This window comes from Heterodontus francisci, chromosome 5 (assembly GCF_036365525.1).
Source record: "Heterodontus francisci isolate sHetFra1 chromosome 5, sHetFra1.hap1, whole genome shotgun sequence".
Lineage (NCBI taxonomy): Eukaryota > Metazoa > Chordata > Chondrichthyes > Heterodontiformes > Heterodontidae > Heterodontus > Heterodontus francisci.
Window position 1 is genome coordinate 123,231,271 of NC_090375.1, and position 24,903 is coordinate 123,256,173.

The 24,903-nt window shown below is 41.0% G+C and overlaps 1 protein-coding gene across 1 annotated transcript in view; it reads left to right on the plus strand.

The window, feature by feature from the left end:
• The window catches only part of LOC137370033 (retinol dehydrogenase 10-like), a 90,302-nt gene that overhangs the window by 60,623 nt on the left and 4,776 nt on the right, over positions 1–24,903 (plus strand). Inside the window, exons 2-3 of the mRNA XM_068032047.1 lie at positions 16,129–16,227; positions 18,123–18,268. Of these exons, the coding sequence (XP_067888148.1) occupies positions 16,129–16,227; positions 18,123–18,268 (245 nt within the window). The remainder of the gene's footprint in view (positions 1–16,128; positions 16,228–18,122; positions 18,269–24,903) is intronic.

Sequence of the window (24,903 nt, forward strand, 5' to 3'; positions counted from 1 at the left end):
TTGAAAACATGCAAAGTTTTGGCCTCAACTGCTTTCTGTGGTAGCGAATTCCACAGGCTCACCACTTTCTGGGTGAAGAAATTTCTCCTCATCTCAGTCCTGAAAGGTTTGCCCCATACGCCCATAGGATGGCGCAGTGGTTAGTACCGCAGCCTCACAGCTCCAGCGACCTGGGTTCAATTCTGGGTACTGCCTGTGTGGAGTTTGCAAGTTCTCCCTGTGTCTGCGTGGGTTTCCTCCGGGTGCTCCGGTTTCCTCCCACATGCCAAAGACTTGCAGGTTGATAGGTAAATTGGCTATTATAAATTGCCCCTAGTATAGGTAGGTGGTAGGGAAATATAAGGACAGGTGGGGATGTGGTAGGAATATGGGATTAGTGTAGGATTAGTATAAATGGGTGGTTGGTGGTCGGCACAGACTCTGGCTGAAGGGCCCGTTTCAGTGCTGTATCTCTAAATAAAAAATAAAAAAATATCCTTAGACTATGACCCCTGGTTCTGGATGCCCCCCCCCCCCCCCCCCCCCAACCATTGGGAACATCCTTCCTGCAACAACCCTGTCAAGTCCTGTTAGAATTTTATAGGTTTCTATAAGACAGTCTCCGTTCCTCATCTGTGCACCAGTTAAACTCTGTACAACCATTTAAAGTCTGTTCATAGACTTTTTTTTAAAAAACTAGTTGAGTTTTAGCTGCAATCTCAGTTGCTGTGATTGGAAAGTCCTCATCCACAACTCCTATTTTGAAGATTGCACCTTCGCAGCCTACCTTTGAGTCTTCATGCAGCAAACATGACAGCTCATCATCTACAGCATCTCTTTTGAACTACAGTAGTTATTGTAGAAGTACAGCGCACTACTGCATCCTCGATGCTGCTATTGTCGGTATTGCAGACTTTGGACCCAGAATAGCTACCAGGGGTTTATGATCTGTAGCTAGTGTGAAGTTTCTACCCAACAAAAATTGGTAACTTTTTGATTCAGAAGATGATTCCAAGCACTTCCTTTTTCTAACTGCGCATAATTACCTTCACTCTTGGTCAGGTTATCTGATGTAAATGGTATGGGCTTCTCTTTGACCATCATCCATGATCTGACTGATCACTGCTCCAGCACCTTAGTTTGAAGCATCAGGTCACTATTTGTCATAATGAACGAGTAGTGCATCACTGGTCAAGTTTCTCTCGCATGCATCAGAAGCAATCTTATACTTAGACCATTCTCATTTCACATCTATCTTCAACTCCTGTAATGGAGCTAACACCATTGCAAGTTCAGGTAGAATTTGCGAGTAGGATTGGACTATGCCTAGTAGAGATCAAAGCTCAGTCATATCTTTAGGCTTTGGGGCATTGACTATTGCATCTATCATCTTTCACTGGCTGTAGTCCTCTTTCATTTTTTTTTCAAGCCAGGGTACATTACCTCAGATTATATGAAAACACACTTGCTCCTTTTTGACTTCACATTGTGATCATTGAGCCTCTTTAATGCTTCATCCATCACTTGAAGATTCTCTTCCTCCTGTATTGTCATAATCAACACATTATCCTTATTACATAAGCAATGCAGCACTCATTGCAAAATCTTCTCCAAAAATCTTCCAAATTACAATGGATAAGACTTCACACCGTAGGGCAGTTTTGTGTAGGAATATAAGTGTTTATTTATCTTGAGATACTGCTGACTCAATTCACATTGAACTGTGCATAAGCATGGGACAAATCCAACTTTGTGAATAGCTTGGATACTGCTAACTCCGCTTACAAATCTTGGTCTGTAGTGGATACTGCTCATATCCACTGCCTGGTTGATTGTAACTTTGTAGTCCCTGCATAGCGCCTCTCTTTTGTTTTACCTGGGCACTACTACAATTGGGTTGCCCAATCACTGATCAGTTTTCACTCACACGCAGTTGCTCTCTAGCTTCTTTAGCTCCTTTTTTAACCTGAGTTTTGAGAGCATGGGGGACTGGCCTAGCCGTGCAATATGCTGGTTTCGCATCGGGCCTGATTTCGATTAAGCACTTTCACATTCATACCTTCATAGATATCCTTGAAAAAGTTCCATTAACTATTCAATAGCTGATCAAGCTTCGTGGTTGTCTCAACTTGGAAAACATGCTTCCAGTCCAACTTCAGCTTGCAAAGCCTGTCTTTGCCCATTAACGGTTTGTTGACACGTCTTGCTACAACAATGGATAACTTGAGACTGTCCCCAAAATTGGACATTGCACTCTTTGTTCACGTTTCTAACACCTCATCAGCATAGGTTCTCAAGTGTACCATGCTGCGGTATGTTACTGACTTTGCTCTCGTACATGTCTCTCCTCATAATCGAGCAATCTGCAGCTGTGTTGATGCTCATGCTGATGTGCTGTTGATTTACCAACACCTTTGTACAAAAGGTGATTTGAGTGATTGCTAGTGGCATAAATGCTGTACAACCCTAGCTCCTCCTTCACAAGATTGTGAACTTGTGTTTTCCATTACCACTGGAATGAGTTCCCTTTCCTCCTTTTGGTCAGCAAGCAGTTGCAATATGGCCTCGCATTTGGCATTTCCGTACTGATATGCCTGTGCCATGTGGTTGCCATTACAGCGATACCAAGTCACTAAACTTTTATCAACAGCACTCATCTGATCAGGGCTCCCCACTTTAGATTTGGCCAAAGCCTTCTGATAGTGGATGGAAGCTGTACCAGTCACTTGCATAGGATGGCATTCCCGAGCCTTCCTTGTTTCTACCATGGAGTTGGCATCAAACTTGTGCACCAGCTCAAACATATGATTTTGTGTGTTTAGTAACTTCGACTGGATTCTTTCTTCCACCAATTCAGACATGACTGTCTCGTATTGCACTGCCTAAGAATGTGCCAAAGTTGCGATGTAATAAATTCTTTCAGTGCCGCAATGTACTCACCAACTGTTACCCCACTTCTGTGGCTCCTGGTTCCAAATTTGTAGCTTTCCGCTATTGGTCGTGGCTTAGGGTTGAAATATTCCCCCGACTTGGTGATTTATTTTGAATGGCACATTTGCCTTGTTGGGAGCAAGGTTTGTTAGCAAGCCATACAATTCCGGGCCAATCTCCAGTGAGCAAAATTGCTTTCTCGCGCTCAAGAATTACCTCTTTGAGTCTGGGCTTCTTTACTTTCACCCTTCAAGTTCTTAAGAGCTAATAGAAATAAAAACAAGAAATGCTGAAAATACTCAGCAGGTCTGGCAGCATCTGTGCAGAGAGAAGCAGAGTTAACGTTTCAGGTCAGTGACCCTCCTTCAGAACTGGCAGATATTAGAAATGTAAAAGGTTTTAAGCAAGTAAAGTGGGGGTGGGGCAAGAGATAAGAAAGGAGAAGGTGTAGATAGGACGAGGTCACAGAATAACTGACCAGAAGATCATGGAGCAAGAATATGTTAATGGTGCATTGAAAGACAAAGCATTAGTACAGAAAGGGTGTTGACGGACTGAAAATTGAACAGCCACAAGTACAAACATGAAAAAGTCAGTGGGTAAGCAAACTGAACAAACTAAGATGAAATGAAATAAAATAAAATAAACACAATTTAAAAAAGGAAAAAGAAATAACTATAAAAATACAAGTAAAATGGGGGGCCCGTCATGCTCTGAAATTATTGAACTCCATGTTCAGTCTGGCAGGCTGTAGCATGCCTAATCAGTAAATGAGATGCTGTTCCTCGAGCTTGCGTTGATGATCACTTGAACGCTGCAGCAATCCCAGGACAGAGTTGTGAGCATGAGAGCAGAGCAGGGGGGTGTGTTGAAATGGCAAGCAACTGGAAGCTCGGGGTCCTGCTTGCGGACTGAGCGGAGTTGTTCCGCAAAGCGGTCACCCAGTCTGAGTTTGGTCTCCTGAGTGTAGAGGAGACCGCATTGTGAGCAGCGAATACAGTGTACTACATTGAAAGAAGTACAAGTAAATTGCTGCTTCACCTGAAAGGAGTGTTTGGGGCCTTGGATAGTGAGAGAGGAGGTAAATGGGCAGGTATTATACCTCCTGCGCTTGTAGGGGAAGGTGCCTTGGGAAGGGGACAGGTGGTGGGGGTAATGGAGGAGTGGACCAGGGTATCAGAGGGAATGATCCCTTCGGAATGCTGGGAGGGGAAGATGCGTTTGGTGGCGGAAGGTATGCTGGAGGTGGCGGAAATGGCGGAGGATGATCCTTTGGATATGGAGGCTGATGGGGTGGAAAGTGAGGACAAGGGGAACCCTGTCACGGTTCTGGGAGGGAGGGGAAAGGGTGAGGGTAGAGGTGCGGGAAATGGGCCGGACATGGTTGAGGGCCCTGTCGACCACAGTGGGGGGGCATCCTTGGTTGAGGAAAAAGAAAGACATGTCAGAAGTCCTGTCATGGAAGGTAGCATCATAGCAGATGTGTCGGAGACAGAGAAACTGGGAGAATGGAATGGAGTCCTTACAGGAGGCAGGGTGTGAAGAATTGTAGTTGAGGTAGCTGTGGGAGTCTGTGGGTTTATAATGGATATTAGTAGACAGCCTATCCCCAGCGATGGAGATAGAGAAATCGAGGAAGGAAGAGAAGTGTCGCAGATGGACCATGTAAAGGTGAGAGAAGGGTGGAAATTAGAAGCAAAGTTGATGAAGTTTTCCAGTTCGGGGTGGGAGCAGTAAACGGCACTGATACAGTCATCAATGTACCAGAAAAAAAGTTGCAGGGAGAGGGCCAAAGTAGGGCTGGAACAAAGAATGTTCGACATATCCCACAGAAAGACAGGCATAACTAGGACCCATGCGGGTACCCATAGCAACACCTTTTACTAGAAGGAAGTGAGTGGAGTTGAAGGAGAAGTTGTTCAATGTAAGAACAAGTTCAGCCAGGCAGAGGAGGGTGGTGGTGGATGGGGACTGGTTGGGCCTCTGTTCAAGGAAGAGGCGGAGAGCCCTCAAACCGTCCTGGTGGGGGATGGAGGTGTAGAGAGATTGGACGTCCATAGTGAAGAGGCAGTTGGGGCCAGGAAACTGGAAATTGTCATAATGACGTAGGGCGTCAGAAGAGTCACGGATGTAGGTGGGAAGAGACTGGACCAGGGGAGGAAATAGTCATGATGGGAAGAAATCAGTTCAGTGGGGCAAGAGCAGGCTGACACAATGGGTCTGCTGGGACAGTCCCGTTTGAGGATTTTGGGAAGGAGGTAGAAGCGGGCTGTCTGGGGTTGCGGGACTATGAGGTTGGAAGCTGAGAAGGGAAGATCTCCGGAGGAGATGAGGTCAGTGACTGTCCTGTGGACAGTAGATATTAGAACATGTCCGTTCTTTGAATCGAGAACCAATCATACATTCCTAGCCTTCCGATGTATCCCGTGGGCGAAGCAGAGTTAAAGTTTCAGGTCACAGATCTCATTTCACAGACCTGGGATGTTGGCTCTGCTTCTCTCCACAAATGCTGCCTGACCTGAGTATTTCCAGCACTTTCTATTGTTTAATATCTTCTGCCCTAACACACAGCTTCCCTTTTGTTCTCTTCCTCATCAACACCCCTGCCCCTTCACTCACTGAAAACCTAATTAGTTTTAGTTTAGAGATACAGCACTGAAACAGGCCCTTCGGCCCACCGAGTCTGTGCCGACCATCAACCACCCATTTATACTAATCCTACACTAATCCCAGATTCCTACTACATCCCCACCTGTCCCTCTATTTCCCTACCACCTACCTATACTAGGGGCAATCTTATAATGGCCAATTAACCTATCAACCTGCAAGTCTTTGGCATGTGGGAGGAAACCGGAGCACCCGGAGGAAACCCACGCAGACACAGGGAGAACTTGCAAACTCCACACAGGCAGTACCCAGAATCGAACCCGGGTCCCTGGAGCTGTGAGGCTGCGGTGCTAACCACTGCGCCACTGTGCCGCCCTTTTCTAACCTTTGCCAGTTCTGATGAAAGGTCACAGACCTGAAACGTTAACTTTGCTTCTCTCTCCACAGATACTGCCAGATCTGCTGAGTATTTCCAGTACTTTGTTTTTAGTTCCTGAGAGTATGTACTTTTTCTCCTAAATAACTTAATGCTATCTTTTCTTGGAAGAGACTTTGCAGAGAACTACTTGGGAATTCCTCTTGATACTGTGATAAATCCCTTGAGACTGACTGACTGATTTGTGTCCCTTCCTGTTCCTTCTCCTGCAGGCTTAAGAGCACAGACACTAGATTTGAAAATGAATGCTAGCAACACCTGTAGCTGTATAATGGAAAGTGGGTGTGCTGTACTTGTAGTATTGACTGTGAATTTATAGTTGGTTATAAGTTTGTAATGAATGTATGTGAAAGTAAAAATTCTGATAGTTCATTGGTTATCGGCACAAAATCAAAACTCTTCATTTAAAAATGTGCACACCTGATGCAACACAATAAGAAACAGATTTTTGCATAACCTTCCTGGGATTTGAATGGTTGGTTGAGTTTAACCAGCTCCATAATAGAGGAAACTTGATGCTGATTCATTTTAAAATCTCACTTTTGGTCAGAACTGTAGATTAGTCACTTTTTCATCAACTAATAGTTCACTTGTCAGTGTGATTCACTGTCACCATTTGTCAGAAGTGTGAAAAACAAAGCTCTTATTAGAGCAGTGCATCAGCATTTCCCACAGTCTCATTGTTCTGTTTTATGCAATGACACAGTCTTCATAATGAGCCCTTTAGGCTCTTTCCTTTGACATTGAGCATCATTTTGGTATTTTTTAATGAATAAATTTGACACTTGGGCTAAGAGGTCCAATGCTAAACAATATTTCTTCTGTTTCACTACACCTGTACTATAGAATATATGACTAGCATTTTCCCATACACCTTATCAACCTCTGAATTTGCTGTCTGACCAGACAATGTATCCAGTGCATCTGCGATGGTATGATTTTATGTTTTTAAATTTGTGCTGCGTTACGTTGGTACATTTCCACAGTATGTTAGCTCAGTAGGTTTTCTTTACACAATATCAGCACAGGTGAATAGCCAGCTGAGTCTTGGCCTGTCCTTAACTGCAACAGCACTTTCCTGTGTGCTGTCCAGATGGGTAATGGTCAGTAACCATTGTATATTCATTTACCCCTTAAATTATTTGAACATCTCCAGATGTGATTCTAGCTTTTTTTTTATATAATACTGAGCAAATGCAATTGGAAATGCTTGAGCCCGAGTCTTGGCTCTTGGCCTTTGTCATCAGGTTTGTGAGGGAAGTGAAGAGCGAGAGTTCCTATTATTGACTGCTGACCAGTTTTTCTTTACACTCCCTTGTACATCTCTTTCTGTACTTGCTGGAAGTGCTGCTCAAGAAAATTTTTTTTTGACAGTTTGTTTTTTGTGCTTTTGCTACCCTAAAAAGCACTACTTTATTGTGAAGAGCCTTGGGCTTTTTTAATACTAGTTAAAGGTGATATATAAATGTAGATTGCTTTTTAATGTAAATTTGCTGAACAAGTGTTGTGGTATTCCACAATAAATTGCATCATTATGGCAAGCAGTTTTCAATCTGGTCTTGCCTTCCATCTTTTAATAGGTTCTTCCTCTGGAAAAATTGAAGAATTATAAATCTAATCTCTTCCAGTTGGCACTTCCAATTTTATTCCAGTCAGGGGCCCAGTGTACATTATAAGTTACAAATCTAATTGTATACAAGACTTCATATTAAGAATACTCGGTTGTTGAATTCTTTCTCCGGAATAGTCTGTACAAACATCTTTGAGGCTGCTGTTATGGTCAGGTGAGGAGGGGTCGAAGGACTCTCCTCTTGTCTCTCTCATAGTTTGACCACAGCAGGTTTATTTAAGTAGCTATAATTGTCAATTCAGTGAGTTTAACAGAGGTTAGCTTTATTGTGCTTAAACCGATCTAAGTAAAATAAAGTGCACTCCAACTTCCTCTCGCGCTCCGCAGACACATAGGTTACAGAGTTGGGAAGGATAAATTGGTCAGGTTAGAGTCCAGAGCGCATTAATAAAAAAAAGATATACAGTCTGTGTTGGCTGGTGACTCAGCTGGCTTCAAGCTGAGTTCAGTGGTCCTAAGGCTTCCAGTTTGCAGATGTAGTCCTGATGGAGACAGTGTTGCAGATGGTTTCCTTCATGGGGTCTCTGCAGTAGTGATAGGCCTAGGTGGTTACCCCCAGCAGGCAGGGTTTGAAGCTTGTAAGGTGGACTGGAGAAGGAGGACCTCAGTGGGGTCTTCTCTTGTAAGTGTCCAGTTGCTTGTCTCAGCTGCTACAGAAAAAACACCAGCTTAAGCACACAGGCCCACCATCTGTCACATGACTGTCACTCAGTGATTCAACATGGCTATCAGTGTATATTCTCTCGCGCAAATTAATCAGTTCATGTCTAGGAATTCCCTTCTCTCAACCAGGATCCCAATGTTCATGCAGTTAAGTTTGAGTGGTTCATCTCCACCAATTTAATGTCCCAAGTGATTGCTTTAATGTCTTGTTAATGGGAGCAGGATAGGTAGTTCATTCAAAATTCCCCAGGTCTGGAGGGGACTGGGCAGATGACTCTCTCCATTTCGATACAATGCAATGTAGGGTATCATGATGCAAATTTTGGTGGCCATTTTAGCTCCCAGGAATCCCCTTTTTTTTATTTCCTTTCTTTCCTTTCTTAAAATTTAATTCCGGTTTCCAGCCAGTGGATTAAAAAAATAATCGGCATAACTCATTTTCGTGACACTACAATGAACAGGTTGAAGTCTTTGTCTGGAAGACTACTGTAATAGAACAAAAGATATTAACTTTTTCTAATGTTTGAGTCAAGATTAAAGATGTACAGCCTAGATGTTAAATGTAGTATATACCCTTTAAGAAATTAACTCGTTGAAAGTTTGTTTTTGTTTGCTCCTGCTTTTGGTGGCCTGCATCAGCATGAAGCATACCCATATTGGCTATAACCAAACCATCTACAGCAAAGCTTTTTTTTAATCCTGTCTCAACATTATACCTCTTGAAATAACTATCCTATCCCCTACATTGGTGTCATTTTTTATTTTTCCCCATTCAACTGTAAACCAAAAAACTAGGTTAAGGCCATCAGCACTAATTTAATTGGGGCTCTTGCATCAAGTACACTGGGTTCAAATCTAGCCAGGCAATTGAGATGAGAGTTTAATCTGTTGCACGCTAAATGTCTAATTTACAGAACTGTGTAGCACTAGTCCATTTGTATTTGATTCTAAGCTCTTATTAATGCTTTTCAATAAATGTCTTAAATTGTAATCCCTTGCTTTGAGAGTAATATGACCATTCGTAAATTTATAATGGGAGTTCTGTTTGAATATCCTTTGGTTGCCAATGCCATCTACTTAAATCTGGGTGGATCCCTTAATTAACACAAGAACACAAATAGGAGCAGCAGTAGACCATATGGCCCATCGTGCCTGCTCCGCCATTCAATACAATCATGGATGATCTTGGGCTTCAGCTCCACTTTCCTGCCCGCTCCCTGTACACCTTGATTCCCTGCGAGACCAAAAATCTATCTATCCCAGCCTTAAATGTATTCAATGATTGAGCATCCACAACCCTCTGGGGTAGTGAATTCCAAAGATTCGCAACCCTTTGAGTGAAGTAATTTCTCCTCTTCTCAGTACTGAATGATTGGCCCCTTATCTTGAGACTATGTCCCCGTGTTCTAGATTCCCTGACCAGTGGAAACATTCTCTCAGCTTCTACCCTCTGTCTTCTGAATATAGGCCCAATTTACTCAGCCTCTCATAATAGGTCAATCCCCTCATCCCAGGGATCAATTTAGTAAATCTTCGCTGCACTGCCTCCGGTACAAGTATATCCTTTCTTAAATGTGGAGACTAAAACTGCACAAAGTATCCAGGTGCGGTCTCACCAAAGCCCTGTACGATTTTAGTAAGACTACTTTTATTCCTGTACTCCAATCCCCTTGCAATAAAGGCCAACATGCCATTTGCCTTGCCTGCTGCACCTGCAGATTAACTTTGTGCGTTCCTTGTATGAGTGCTCCCAAGTCTCTCTCAACATCAACACTTAACGGTTTCTCACCTTTTTTAAAAAAAAAAATTCTGCTTTTATGACCAAAGTGAACAACTTCACACTTCCCTACATTATACTCCATTTGCCATCTTGTTGCCCACTCACTTAACCTGTCTTTATCTCTTTGCAGCATCTCTACATCCTCCCTGCAGCTTGGCTTTCCACCGAGCTTTGTATCATCAGCGAACTTGGATACATTACTCTGTCTCTTCATCCCAGTCACTAATATGGAGTGTAAATAACTGAGGCCCCAGCACTGATCCTTGCAGCATCCCACTATTCACTGTCTGCCAACTTGAAAATGCCCATTTATGCTTCCCATCTGTTGACCAATCCTCTATCCACGCTAATATATTAACCCGAACACCATGAGCCCGTATCTTGCCTATTAATCTTTTATGTGGCACCTCATCGAATACCTTTTGAAAATCCAGGTATACTACATCTACTGGTTCCCCTGTATCCTACCCTACTAGTTACAGCCTCAAAAAAACTCAATACATTTGTCAAACAGGATCTCTCTTTAGTAAAACCATGCTGACTTTTTCTAATCCATACTATGCTTTTCCAAGTGCAATATTAAGACTTTAATTTCCAGCATCTTCCCAATGACTGGCTAACTGGTCTGTAGTTCCCTGTTTTCTCTCTACCTCCTTTCTTGAAAAACGTGTAACATTTGCCAACTTCCAATCTGACAGGACCATTCCTGAATCTCTGGAATTCTGGAAAATCATAGCCAGCACATCCACTATCTCTGCAGCTGTCTCTTGGAACCCTAGGATGTAGGCCATCTGGTCCCAGGGACTTGTCAGATTTTAGTCCCTCCAGTTTCTCCAATACTTTCTTTCGACTGATATCAATATCCTTAATTTCCTCACTTTTTAGCCCTAGATTACTGCCTATTTCTGGTTATGGAACTTGTGTCTTCTACTGCGAAGACAGACACACAATATTTGTTCAATGCCTCTGCCATTTCCTCATTCCCATGATGACGTTCTGGATGGGGAAGTTTAAGCTCCCTATTTGGACTTCTGGTTCACAACCACCAACTACGACTGGCATTTATACAATGCCTTTTTAACTGTTGCAAGTTGCTTTTTGAGGGAAAAATAAAAAGGAATAGTTACTGAACCACGGTGTGAGAGGTTACTGAAAGCTTGGTGAAAGACTTTTTTTATAGATCGCTTCTTCCCTTTTCAACTTTTTTAAAAGCTTGAGAGTAGTGTTGAGATAAGTGAAGGCCCTACCACTAAAGTGGTAGGAGGGATGTAAATGTACAGAGGGCTAGAATCAGGTAATGTAGAAATAGGTGCAACATTGAGGTTGAAAACATAAAGTGGCATGAGACAAGGCAATGTAAGAATTTTAATGTATTGGAACAGTTGACCTAGTGTAATGGGAGGCCAGGAAAGGAGGATGTTGAAGTGAGCTAGGTGACTGAAACATTAAGATTTTCAGCAGCAGTAAGAGTGGAGGCAGGTAATGTTGCAGCCATGTGTGGTTTTTGGCTGAATAATTTGAGTTTTGTATAACCTGACTTCAGACTAAACTATTGACAGGGGAAGTGATTGGAATCAGGAGCAAAGGAGTGGAGTTAATGTTGGAAGCCAATATCCTTTCTTCCTGTGTTTAAAGTTGAGGAAATTGTCACTGATTCATGACTTGTCATCCAGTGCCTTCTACCAGGAAATACAGGTATGTGAAAATTGTGGAGTGGGTATGGCTATGAATTCCTGTCACCATTTTTTAAGTCTCTGTCCCACTCAGCTGAGATTTATGATCAGTTCTTTTCTGAATGCCTTCTACTTGCTAGAAAGCTATGAAGGCGAGGCTGTTCCTGCATTTAGGACCTTTTTTGTTTTAATGTACTTTCGCAACTAATGTGAATATTGTGCCCCACTTCTCAGTGGAGAAATACCAGGAAATGTCCAAAGTGCAAATGCAGACATGATCTGAAATAAAAATTATCTTCTGTATAACATCTTGCTGAAGTATCCGAATTGGTACATATCTTTTCTAATAGCTAGCTATAAAGCAATGTGTATATGACATCTGCTTTTTGCATAGATGTATGGCAAACTTATGGTGTAATGGAAGCACAGCCACCCCTTAAATTTCAGATGCTGTTGAATGCCTGTAGATGTAATCGAAATTTAAGTACTATAACAAAATTTGAATAAGTTTGATTTACTTGACTTGCCATGTGTAAACGTCTGGGATTGTTTTTATTATGAGATTTCTGATTGTCTAATTTTTGCTTCCTATACCTGCACGCACCCACCCCTTGTACTTATGCAGTAAAGCTGGAATTTTGGCATTTTTTGGCTCAGGTTCTTATTCAATTCTTGGGCATTTTCATAATTTTTGTACTGTTGCCAAGCTTTTTGGCTAATTATTAAGAATGCTAGCAGTATTTCCTTTGCAGCACATAATGCTTTATAATCAGCTCATGCTAACAATTTGCTTGCATTCATTCAGTATACTTTTCTTGTTCTTGCTGTCGAGTCCCTCAATAAACTAATGTCACCTAATCTAATAAAGCTCCTCATAAGTAACATTAAATCTCTTGCAACATGCATAACTAAATGCCATTCATAACTGCCTCCCTCTTCAGTTCTTCCTGTATGTTTTTAAAAGTTTTTTGTTTAGCTGTATTACAACATTTGTATAACTAAGTTGTGTATATTCATTGTACACTGTTTTGGAATAATTTGCCAGATAGCATAATTGAGACTGGTACTAACATCATTGAATGCTAAGGGAGAGTTGGAGTTGAAGAGCGAATGAGCTTTGATGCATGTGAATTTTTTTTTTCTTTTCAATATTTCCAACCTTTTCATAAGGTAACAAAAATTGAGCTGTTTATTTCATTTCTACATGTGGTTGGCTCTAATGTGTATAATTCTAAATCGTGATAGTAAGAATGTACCTATGTTTCAGCTCAACTGATTGGGGATACTTGTAGATGCATTATAGCAAATGTGTTCATGACTAGGACATAGATTGGATTAATCTACCAAATTAATACGTGACTATGTAAACAACTAAAAATACACAAGTTTGGGAAAAGATAATGCTGTAGCCTTTCGCACTGATGAGGGCTATTGTTGGCAAGTTCAGAACCAAATATCCACTTTCCCATCTAATGGAAGTTACTCAACAGGCTTGTTTTGATCTGTTACTGTGAAGAAATTATACTGGACCTTGTTTTTTTGGACCATTCCACAGTCATTATGGCCTAGAAGGGGGCATTTGGCCCATCAAGTCCATGCTGGTGCTCTATTGCAATGCAGTCTTTCCCATGCCCCCACTCTATATCCCTGGAGATCTGTAAGATTATTTCCCTTAAGTGCCCATCCAATTTCCTTTTTGAAATCATTATCTCCTGCTTCCACCACCCTCATAGGCAGCAGGTTCTCGGTCATTATCACTCACTACGTTTTTTTAAAAAAACTCTCTTCCGCCCCACCCCCATATCTCTTGCCCAGAACTTTCAATCTGTGTCCCCTAGTTCTGGTACCATCAGCTTTTCTTTGTCTACCTTATCTAAACCTGTCTTAATCTTGTACACTTCTATCAAACATCCCCTGCTCCAAGGAGAGCATCCCCAGCATCTCCAACCTAACCCTGCAGCTGAATCCCCTTATCCCTGGAACCATTCTGTAAATCACCTCCGCACTCCTTCGAGAGTCCTCCCATCCTTCCTAAAGTATAATGACCAGAACTGGATACAGTATTCTAGTTGGGCTCTAACCAGAGCTTTATAAAGGTTCAGCATAACTTCCCTGCTTTTGTGCATAATACCTCTATTTATGAATCCCATGATCATATATGCTTTGCGAACTATTCTCTCAATATGTCCTGCCACCTTCAAAGATTCAGGCCCATGAACCCCCAGGCTCCCTGTATCCCTGCACACTCTTTAGAATTGTGCCGTTTAAGTATAAACTGCCTCCCTATCCCTTCTGCAAAAGTGTATCCCCACAGTTGTCTGTGTTAAATTCCATCTACCACTTGTCTGCCCATTCTGCTAGCCTATCTTTTGCCCTGTTGAAATTTTACACAATATTCCAATATCCAAGTCCTAATCAAAAAAAAAAAGCATTGGTCCCAGCACTGACTGTTGGGAATACTGCTGTTTATTATCCTCCAGTCTGAAAAAGAACCGTTTACGACAACTCACTGTTCTCTGCCCTTAAGCCAATTTTTTTTATCCAAGCTGACACTGACCATCCTATTCCATGAGCCTGAATTTTGTTAAATAGCCTTTTATGTGGTACTTTGTCAAAAGTTTTCTTAAATTCCATATAGACAATATCCGTTGCATTCCCTTCATTAACCTCCTCATATTTCATCAAAAAAAAATTCAATTAGCTTAGTCAAACAATATCCACCTTTTACAAATCCTTAAGCAACTTTTCTGGAGCGGTTTAATACGCCCGATTGGCTTACTAGGCCGTTTCAGAGGGCAGTCGAGAGTCAACCATATTGCTGTGATCTGAAGTCACATGTAGGTCAGACTGGATAAGGATGGCAGATTTCCTTCCCTGAAGGTCTTTAGAATCAGTTTTTACGACAATCCAGTAGTTTCATGGTCACCATTTCCGAGACTAGCATTTTATTCTGGATTTATTAATCAATTGAATTTAAATTCTCTACTCCTGAGTGAAATGATGATGGAAAGTGTTATTGATAGTGCTGTCAAGTAGCACTTACTCAGCAATAACCTCACAAATACTAAGTATAGTTCAACCAGGGCCACACAGCTCCAGACCTCCTTATGGCCTTGGTCTAATTATGGACAAAAGAACTGAATTCCAGGGATGAGGTGAGAGTGACAGCCCTTGGAATCAAGATAGCCTTTGACTAAATGTGGCATCCAGGAGCCCCAGCAAAATTGAATTCAGTGGGAATCTGGAAAATCCTCCACTGGTTAGAGTCACCTAGCACAAAGGAAGATGGTTGTGATTATTGGAGCCTTAGGACATCACTGCAGGAGTTCCTCAAGGTAGTGTCCTCCGCCCAACCATCTTCAGTTGCTTCATCAATGACGTTCTGTCCAAGTCAGAAGTGAGGATGTTCGCTGATGATTGCACAGTAATTAATCCCATTCATAACTCATCAGGTAATGAAGCAGTCCATGGCCACATGCAGCAAGACCTGGACAATATTTAGGCTTGGGCTGATAAGTGACGAGTAACGTTCGTGCCACAAGTGCCAGGCAATGACCTTCAACAAGAGAGAATCTAACTCTCTCCCCTTGACATTCAACAGCATTACCATCGTTAAATCCCTCACCAATATCCTGCAGATTACCATTGACCAGGAACTTAACTGGACTAACCATATAAATACTGTGGCTATAAGGTCAGGTCAGAGGCTGGGAATTCTGTGGCGAGTAACTCCCAAAGCCTGTACATCCTGTACAAGGCACAAGTCAGAGCTGTGATGTAATGCACTCCACTTGCCTAGGATGAAGACAGCATCCAAAATAAATGAGCCAATGAAAAGTAACATCGTTTCTTTAATGCAACTTTCATTTGCATAATGAACATCAACTTAAAGCCTGGCTGGGAGGAAAATGTGATATGTGCTAATATTTTGACCCTTTGATTTCCTGTGCTTGATATTTCAAGGATTCTGTAGCTGACTTAAATGAATATTCAATAAAATTTACAATTCGTATGATGAACAGAGAAGAAAGATACTTGCTCCAGTTTTTGTTTAATAAAAGTATGAAATCGTTTTTATAAAATTTAAAACATGCATTTTCAGAGCAATGGGTCATTTTATCCTACAGGGCCTCCAGCAGGTGAGTTGTCCCAATTCACATTCTGCAGCTCAACTATTTACTACATTTCGGTTGTCAACTAATTCTAAGAATGTTCCACAAGATTTGAGTAGTTATTTTCTTCTATTGTCTTGAGAATAATTGTCAATTGAATTACTGTTCTTGCATTTACTGTAGCATGTTCTAAGCTTTAAAGGGCTCCGTGTGGTTGAATTTTTTTTGGTGGGAACATCATCTCGTTTACAAATAAGCAGCCCTGGTTTTTTGGAGTAGGTCTTGAACTAAAATGATTCTGGCTTTTCCTTCATTAGACTGCCAAAGCATTTCTTCCCAAGATGCTGGAAATGAACCATGGACATATCGTAACTGTGGCAAGCTCCCTAGGGTTGTTCAGCACTGCTGGTGTTGAGGTTAGTACCTTAAGCTATTGTCTTGGAGAAATGTTCCTGTAGTTTAACTTTCCCATTTAGACATAAGTGTCTAAATTCTTCCATTAATCAAAATTTTCATTGGAGTGAAATGCATTGTGTCTTGGTATCTCCGCATATCCACTAGATGTTCCAAGTACTAGTATGTATATATTGCCAAAATGAACCTGCAAGTAGTTGATCTTAATATTCTAGCTGTTTAAATTCTATTGCTCCATATTGTGGAACAGATGGAAAGTATACATGTTTTCATCTTCTGGATGTGTTTGAGGGGCAAACAAAGCTCAAGGGGATGATGGCAGCAGTGAAGGGGAAAGGAAAATGGAAGTATTTTGCAGGTGTCACACTTTATATATATATATATTGGATTTTGTTTTGCACTTGAGTGTGTAAACATATGCAACTCAGTCACTGGTTTTGGCGCTTGTATCAGCACCCCCACAACCTCAAAGGTTGGACATTCCTGGGTTGCATAGTGTTCAGCACAGAAACTGTACACCATGATCCCTACCTTTTTCTTATCTCTCCTCTTCCCCTCCTATGTTTCCAACTGAATTTTGAAACTTGTTTGGCAAGCAATTTTTCCTTTAACTTACAAATTATCAATACTGACCCTTTGTCCAGTATATTTAATGTCCCACTTGTCCTGCATTGTCATATTTTAATTTAACTTTATTGATTCCCTCTTTGCAGCATTTGGGCCCCTTTGCAGATAGTCAGCAGTTCTCTTGTTTACATGTACTCTGCTCGTCCATTTATAATGTTGGTGCCATCCTGCTCCAATTAAGACAAATTTGCTCGGGCAAGCAGAAGAAAAATTGACAGTGACCTTAGAATGTGTGTTCAGCAAGCTGTTTCGCATGCATATTGTCTTGTGCTTGTTTTCTCTTTCTCTCTCTCTCGACACTTCTAACTTTTGTGGGGCAAAGAACTTTATAATAACTTTGCTGGATTCCTCTCAAAGCCAGTTATAGTTCATCTAATACCTTGAAGTGGTTATGATTCAAAACCTCTTATGATGGATTTTAAAGTTGCTGTCAAAGAAAGAGTTGTTGCACTCAAATGTATGCCTACCTTGTGTGTTTTGCTGCCATTTCATCAGTATCTTGATATGAGGAGCAACACAGTTCCTTAAATCGAATTCCTGTACTTCATAGACAAAGCAAAAGAGTTCAAGAGACTGACCTAGTAAAGATGATGTAGAGGGGTTCAGATGACACAAGAGAGTGTGGAGGCAAAGCTTTTTATTGTCTTTTATAAAGTGCACCTTGTATCAGTCTAGTTGGCTAACTTCTATAGTGCAAAACACTTCATACTTGGAAATCTTACCCAAACACACATTTTTGTTACTACCTTTTGTGTTATATAGATTTTTTTTTTTTTAAAAACCTCTAAGACTGGAGCATGACATGAACATTATCCAACCGAAACTCTTGCCGTTTTATTCCCCACTGATTTCTAACAGTCGATATTTGAAGTATCCATTCAGATATGCTGATAAGATGCTTTAATTGGCTTTCCCAAATTCAATTCAGTAGTGACCAATGTAGAGGAAAATTCCAAGATAATGACAAGAAATATCAAATTTATTTACCTCAGCACTTCAAATGTGACTGGCTCAAATTCTTTTTCTTAACTACCAGTTGCTTCTCTATATATTGGTACTTTTCTCCCCCACTTTTTCCCCCCTCTTCCACCCCCCACCAAAAAAAAACAGTCTGATATGTGGCAGAACCTGGGTTTTTTAATATAAAGAATTGGCAAGAGGTGCTTTCCCACTCAATTAACCTGTTTCCCATGAACCAAATTTGCATCAATGTTTATCAGAATACTACTTAAAATAAAAAATGTTTTGAATTATCTATTATGCCATTTAGGATTACTGTGCAAGCAAATTTGGAGCAATAGGATTTCACGAATCCTTGAGCCATGAACTGAAGGCATCAGACAAAGATGGGATCAAGATGACACTTGTCTGTCCATATTTAGTAGACACGGGCATGTTCCGTGGCTGCAGAATAAGGTGAGCTGGATAATGAGTTGTTCAGTGCATAAAGTTTAAATTATAGATTTAGTTCAGAGATTAAAAGATTGTCTGTTGTCTGGTTGAAAAATTATTCCTCTTCAGGGAGAGGGAAATATGACCTAGCACTTCCCATATCAGTTTGTAAACTAGCTCAATGTGTTCACAGCTTTGATGCAGCTTTTTAGAACATGGTGCAGAGTATATTCCTTTCTGTCTGCTCCCATCAAAAATTCTTTAACGTTTGACAAATGGAGGGGAAAAATGTTGAATTTAAAAATGCTTAATTGAAGTTTAGAAATTTTTAAAAATATTGCATTGAACCTATAAGTAAAATTGTTTGCAGTAAAGACCTAACTGAGTTTAAAGAAGTGTTTTAGTCTTTTGTGGGTCTTTTGAATTTTGGATGCAGCACTGTCACCTTTACATAATCTCCTTGTAACGTGAGTGGCTTTGTCCATTTTCTCAATTATGCATCAGGTCATGTTCTTCTGTCTGACAGACTTCATTGTGTTCTGTTATAAACTATCGATGGACTAGAGTGCACAATGTGCTAGATAATATGGTGTTGGCCCTTTAAGGGTAGTTGTGATGGTTATTGAATCTGAAATATTGTGCAGCTGTGAATTGAGGGTCTACAATTCTACCATGGGTAGAAGGGAAGAAAAAAAAAAAGAAGGGCTTAAGACTTGCTTTACAAGGCCTAGTGGTCTTTTGAGTTTGAGCATCTTGCTTGGAGTTTTGTCAGATTTCAAATCATTTTACATGTAACGTTACATAAAATCCCGTCATTATTATGTAGATGCAAATGGAATCCATTTTACAATTAGCTCCCACAAAACAGCATTAAGATGAATGACCTGTTAACCTATTAGTGATAACTGAGAGGGGAATATTGGCTGGGAATTTAGAAGAATTCCTTAATCCTATCTTTGAATAAGCATCCATTGAGAATTGGCAAATAGGACCTTTTGGTTTAATGTCTCATCCGAAACATGATTCTTCTCAACACTTCCCAACTTACCATGCCTCTTGTTACAAAACATCACAGCGTCCTTCACTGCTGCATTGTTCATATGTTTGGGTCCCGGAGTGGGTCCTGAACTCTCAGACTTCTGATTTTAGAGGTGAGAATGCTACCAGCCAAGACGAGCTGATATTTTAATCTTTAATAAAAGCAAACCTCTGGCATTCTGGAATAAAGGTGTAGCTGAAAACTGTTTAATTTTCCATGATGTATTTGGTAATTGTGCCATTAAGTTTGCTGCACCTGCAACATTTCAGGATATGAAATAATTTATTACTTCAAGCCACAAAAATGTAGCTGAGAAACCACCAAAATTTTCAAATGGGATTTGAGAGTACTGTCATGCAGGTGTGCACCAGCTTCAGACATAGTGCTTCTGTTCTTGGAGACTCACTTGGCTGCAATTGAGAAGGAATAAATAAACTAGACTTTCAACAATAATGTCATAAGACTCAGAGAATTTACAGTACTGGTAACCAAGTACTTCCATTTTGTTCATGAGTAATGACTTGGTTTTAGTTTTTTTTAAAATAACTAACTGCATTGCACTGACATTTCAGGAGAGGCTTTTATTGGTAAACTGGGGAATTAATCACTTTTTTAAAAGGTTGCTTAAAATTTATTAACCCCATTTTGTAATAGTCATCTTGTCTCAATATTTTGCATATTTGCTTTGAGCGGATCTGGTTATGTCACTTTGTGAAAATTTAATTCTGTTACAGAAACCTTTTTTTTTCTCCAAGTGATTTGACAGAATAACTTTATATGACTTCATAAGAGTTTTAAAATATTGCTGCCTTTTGCTTTTATTTTTTTGACACCTGATCAAGATACCTGATTACTTTCAAAACCAAAGTTGAACAAAGTTCATTGTCCACTCTTTATACAGGGCAGCACAGTGGCGCAGTGGTTAGCACCGCAGCCTCACAGCTCCAGGGACCCGGGTTCGATTCTGGGTACTGCCTGTGTGGAGTTTGCAAGTTCTCCCTGTGTCTGCGTGGGTTTCCTCCGGGTGCTCCGGTTTCCTCCCACATGCCAAAGACTTGTAGGTTGATAGGTTAATTGGCCATTATAAATTGCCCCTAGTATAGGTAGGTGGTAGGGAAATATATAGGGACAGGTGGGGATGTGATAGGAATATGGGATTAGTGTAGGATTAGTATAAATGGGTGGTTGGTGGTCGGCACAGACTCAGTGGGCCGAAGGGCCTGTTTCAGTGCTGTATCTCTAAACTAAACATAGCTATATCTTAGACCCCAGATTTGTACCAATTTAACTATCCAAGGTTCTCCGCATCGCAGGGTAAAAGTGACGAGGTGAGATGAATATTTAAATGTATTCTTGCAAAGAAAAAGCCTTTCTCCACCTTCTGCCACATATCAGTCTTAAAGGGACACAGTGCAACAAGCTGTCTGCGCACAGCAAATAGATGTTAAAGGGAACATTGCTCACAGGTTCTCACTTACTGTAACATAAGAACAGGAGTAGGTTGTTTACCCTTCGAGCCTGTTAGCCATTCAATGAGATCATGGCTGATCTGCAACTTAATTCCATATCCCACCTTTGCCCCACACCTCTTGGGTTTTTGTTAACCAAGAGAATTATCAATCACAGATTTAAAATTGGCAATTGATCTAGCATCAATTGCTATTGGTGGAAGCAAGTTCCAAACTTTTACATCCTTTTATGTAGAAGTGTTTCCTAACTTCATTCCTTACAGGGCTGGCTCTAACTTTAAAAATTATGTCCTTTAGTGCTAGACACCCCAACCAGCAGAAATGGTTTCTCTCTGTCTACCTTATCTGTTTCCCTTAAGATCTTAACCTTTAATCAAACCACCCTTTAAGCAAATTCCAGGGCATGCGGCCCTTGTTTGTGTAATCTCTCCTCTCCCTGGAGTCCAGGTATCATTCTGGTAAAATCTACACTGAACTCCCTACAAGACCTGTATATCCTTCCTGAGGTGTGGTGTCCAGAACTGTCCACAGTACTCCAGGTGTGGTCTCATCATGGGTTTGTACAGACTTCTACCCCCATGTATTCAATCCTCTGGATAATAGAGGCCAGCATTTCATTAGCCTTTTGGATTATTATCTGTACTTGTTCATGCCACTTAGTGATCTATGTACCTGGACCTCCACTGTTTCTAGCTTTTCACTATTTAGAAAGTATCTTTTCTATCCTTTTTAGGTCCAAAGTGAATGACCTCCCATTTGCCACAGTTTTGCCTATTCACTTAACCTATCATTGTAATTTTTTGCTTCCATCTGCAGCAAGTTTGGATATGTTGCTTTCTATCCCATCATCGAAGTAGTTAATGCATACTGGGAATATTTGAGGCCCTAATACAGATCCTTGCAGGGCACCACTAGTTGCATTCTGTCAATTAGAGTACTTGCCCATTATCCCTACACTCTGACTCCTGCCGCTCAGCTAATTTCCAAATTGGGTCAATAATTTGCATTCAATTCCATGGACTTTAACTTTTAGTTAAGTCTCTTACCAAATGCCTTCTGGAAGTCCATATCCACCACTGCATTGAATTTTTTTTGAAGGAAACATGAATCAGGTTCATTAGGTATGATCTAGGCTTTACAAATCCATGCTGACTTTCTCTGATCAGCTGAAAATGTTCAAGATGTTCAGTCACCATATCCTTTAATTATAGACTAGAAATTTCCCAACAACAGATCTTGGGCTAACTGGTCTACAATTCCTCGATTTCCTAAATTCGTGCCCATCTTTCCCAGAAATCCATGTTTGAATTCCTCCAATCTGGTTTTTACCCCTGCCACAGTACAGAAACTGCTCTTATCAAGTCTTAAACGTCATGCTGCATATCTAGGGATAAAATAAACACTCTGCGGCCTTTGACATGCTTGACCACACCATCCTCCAAAGTGCCTTCACTGTCATCCTAATATTTAATTGGAGGAAATTTCTAGTCATCCAGTACTGATGGGCAAGCACTCTGACAATATAAAGCCAATGAGGGGTTGAAAAGGGTGGCAGGTGAGGTAGAGTTGGGTGTTGTCAGCGTAAATGTGAAAACTAACGCTATTATTTTGGATGATGTTGCCGAAAGGCAGCACGTAGATAAGAAATAGGAGGAGGCCAAGGATAGCTCCTTGGGGCATCCCAGAGACAACCGTGTAGGAGCAGGAAGTGCAATCGTCCAACTGGGTGGGACTGCACTTGCCTGTTACTTATCTTGCTTATCTAATCATAGCCAAGGTGTCACTTCCATTGGCTTCTCTTCCTGCTCCTACACAGTTGTCTTCGGGATGCCCCAAGGATCTATCCTTGGCCTGCTCCTGTTTCTCATCTATATGCTGCATTTCAGCAAATCATCAAAAAACATTAGCATTAGTTTTCAGATTTACGCTGATAACACCCAAGTCTAACTCACCGCCACCCCTCTCGAGCCCTCACTGTCTCCATATTGTCACACTTGTCCATCAATACTGGATGACCAGAAATTTCCTCCAATTAAATATTGGGATGACTAAAGCCATAGTCTTTGGTCCCTGTCACAAAACCCTCACTACCAACTCCATCCCTCTCCCTGGGAACTGCCTGAGGCTGAACCAGATTGTTCGCAACCTTGGTCTCACATTTGACCATGCCATGAGCTTCCAACCACACATCCACAGCATCACTAAGACCACCTATTTCCAACTCTAACATTGCCTGACTCAGCCCACCTCCACTCACCTGCTACAGAAACCCTCCATCCACACCTTTGTTACCTCTAGACTTGACTATTCCAACACACTCCTTGATCTCACATTCTACCCTCTGTAAACAGGAGGTCATCCAAAACTCTTCTGTCCATGTCCTTACTTGCACCAAATCCTGTTCACCCATCATCCCTGTGTTCGCTGACCTACATTGGCTCCCAGTCAAGCAACACTTTTTTAAAAAAAAAAAAAAAAAATGTTCATCCTAGTTTTCAAATCCCTCCATGGCTTCACTTCCTCCCTATCTCTGTAACCTTTTCCAGCCCCACAACACTGTTCTGCACTCATCTAATTCTGGCCTTTTGAGCATCCTCCATTTTAATTACTCCAGAACTGATAGCCATGCCTTCGGCTGTCTAGGCCCTAAGCTCTGGAATTCCCTCCTAAAACCCCTCCACCTCTTTCCTCTTTTATGAGATGCTCCTTAAAGCCTACCTCTTTGACCAAGCTCTTGGTGGTGGTGGGTTCCCTTTCCTTCTGCCTTAAATAGTGGAGTGACATGTAATTTTCCAATCTGAAGGAACAGTTCCTGATTCAAGAACTTGTTGAAAAATTATCATTAGGGCATCGACAATGTCCTCGCCTATTTCCTTTAAAACCCTGGGATGGAAACCATCTGATCCTGGCAATTTGTCACTCTCTCGTGCCATTATTTTCTTCATTACAGTTTTGTTAATTTTGGTGAGTCTCTGCCCCAATTCAGTATTACTTTCCTTTCGATGTCTGGCATGCTGAACCTCTTCCTCCTACTGTAAATAACTAACAATTGGTTCAGCATGTCCACCATTTTCATTGACTATCATTACCAGTTTTCAAGGGGCCCACATTGCTCCTGACCACCTCCCCCCTTTCCTAATCTAATTGCAAAAATTTTGTTTTTAATATCCCTGCAAGTTTTTTCATACACTCTTTTTTGCAGCTCTTGTCTATATTTTATCACTCTTTGCTGTTCTTTGATCCTGGCAACTGGGAAAGATATAGTTTATTTTCCTTTTTCTGTAGTTTTGTATGCTTTTTGTTTTTAGTTTTATGTTGTCCCTTGCCTCATTATTTGCCCAAAAAACAGCCATGGACAACGAGAGCTCTTGCCCCTTAAGAGTATAAACTGGTATTCTCTTTTTTTTTTTTGGAACAGCTCCCACTGACTTTCTTTCGTTTTTACCTATCAACAGATTTTCCCAGTTTATTGTGGACAGTCTCTGTCTCATCCCATTGAAGTCAGTCTTGCCTAAACCTAGAATCTTAGTAACTGTTTCATGTTTCTCCCTTTCAAGCACTGTTGAACTCTATCATATTATGATTATTAGATAAATGATTAAGCACTGTTAGGCTGTTAACTAATTCTGGCTCATTGCTCATTACTAAATCTAATACGGCATTCTCCCTCATTGGGATTGCTTTCTGCAGCAATATGTCCTAGAACCAGATACTCAAGAAATTCACTACCTTGCTGACATGCTAGCCTGCTTATCCCAATCTATCTGGAAGTTAAAATCCCCACCCCTTTTTAAAACTACCATGCCTTTGCTACGTACTTGTCTAATCTCGGCATTTTTTTTACAATCTACTGCTTCACAGCTGTGACCAGAAGCTATACACAACTCCCACTAACACAATTCCCACTACAGTCCTGAATCCTTTTCTATTAACTCTACGTATAAAGTCTCCACTGCCCGATTTGCATCTTGTTCTATCCTCTCATCGTTGAAGTGATTTCATCCTTAATCATCAAGGGTACTCTTTCCCTCTTCTCTAATTCTTCTGTAGACCTTATAACCTGGAATATTTCATTTGTTGCCATGTCTTCACTACAGCCATCATGTCATGCACTCCAAGTGATTCATTCCATTTATTCTTTCTTCTCTCTG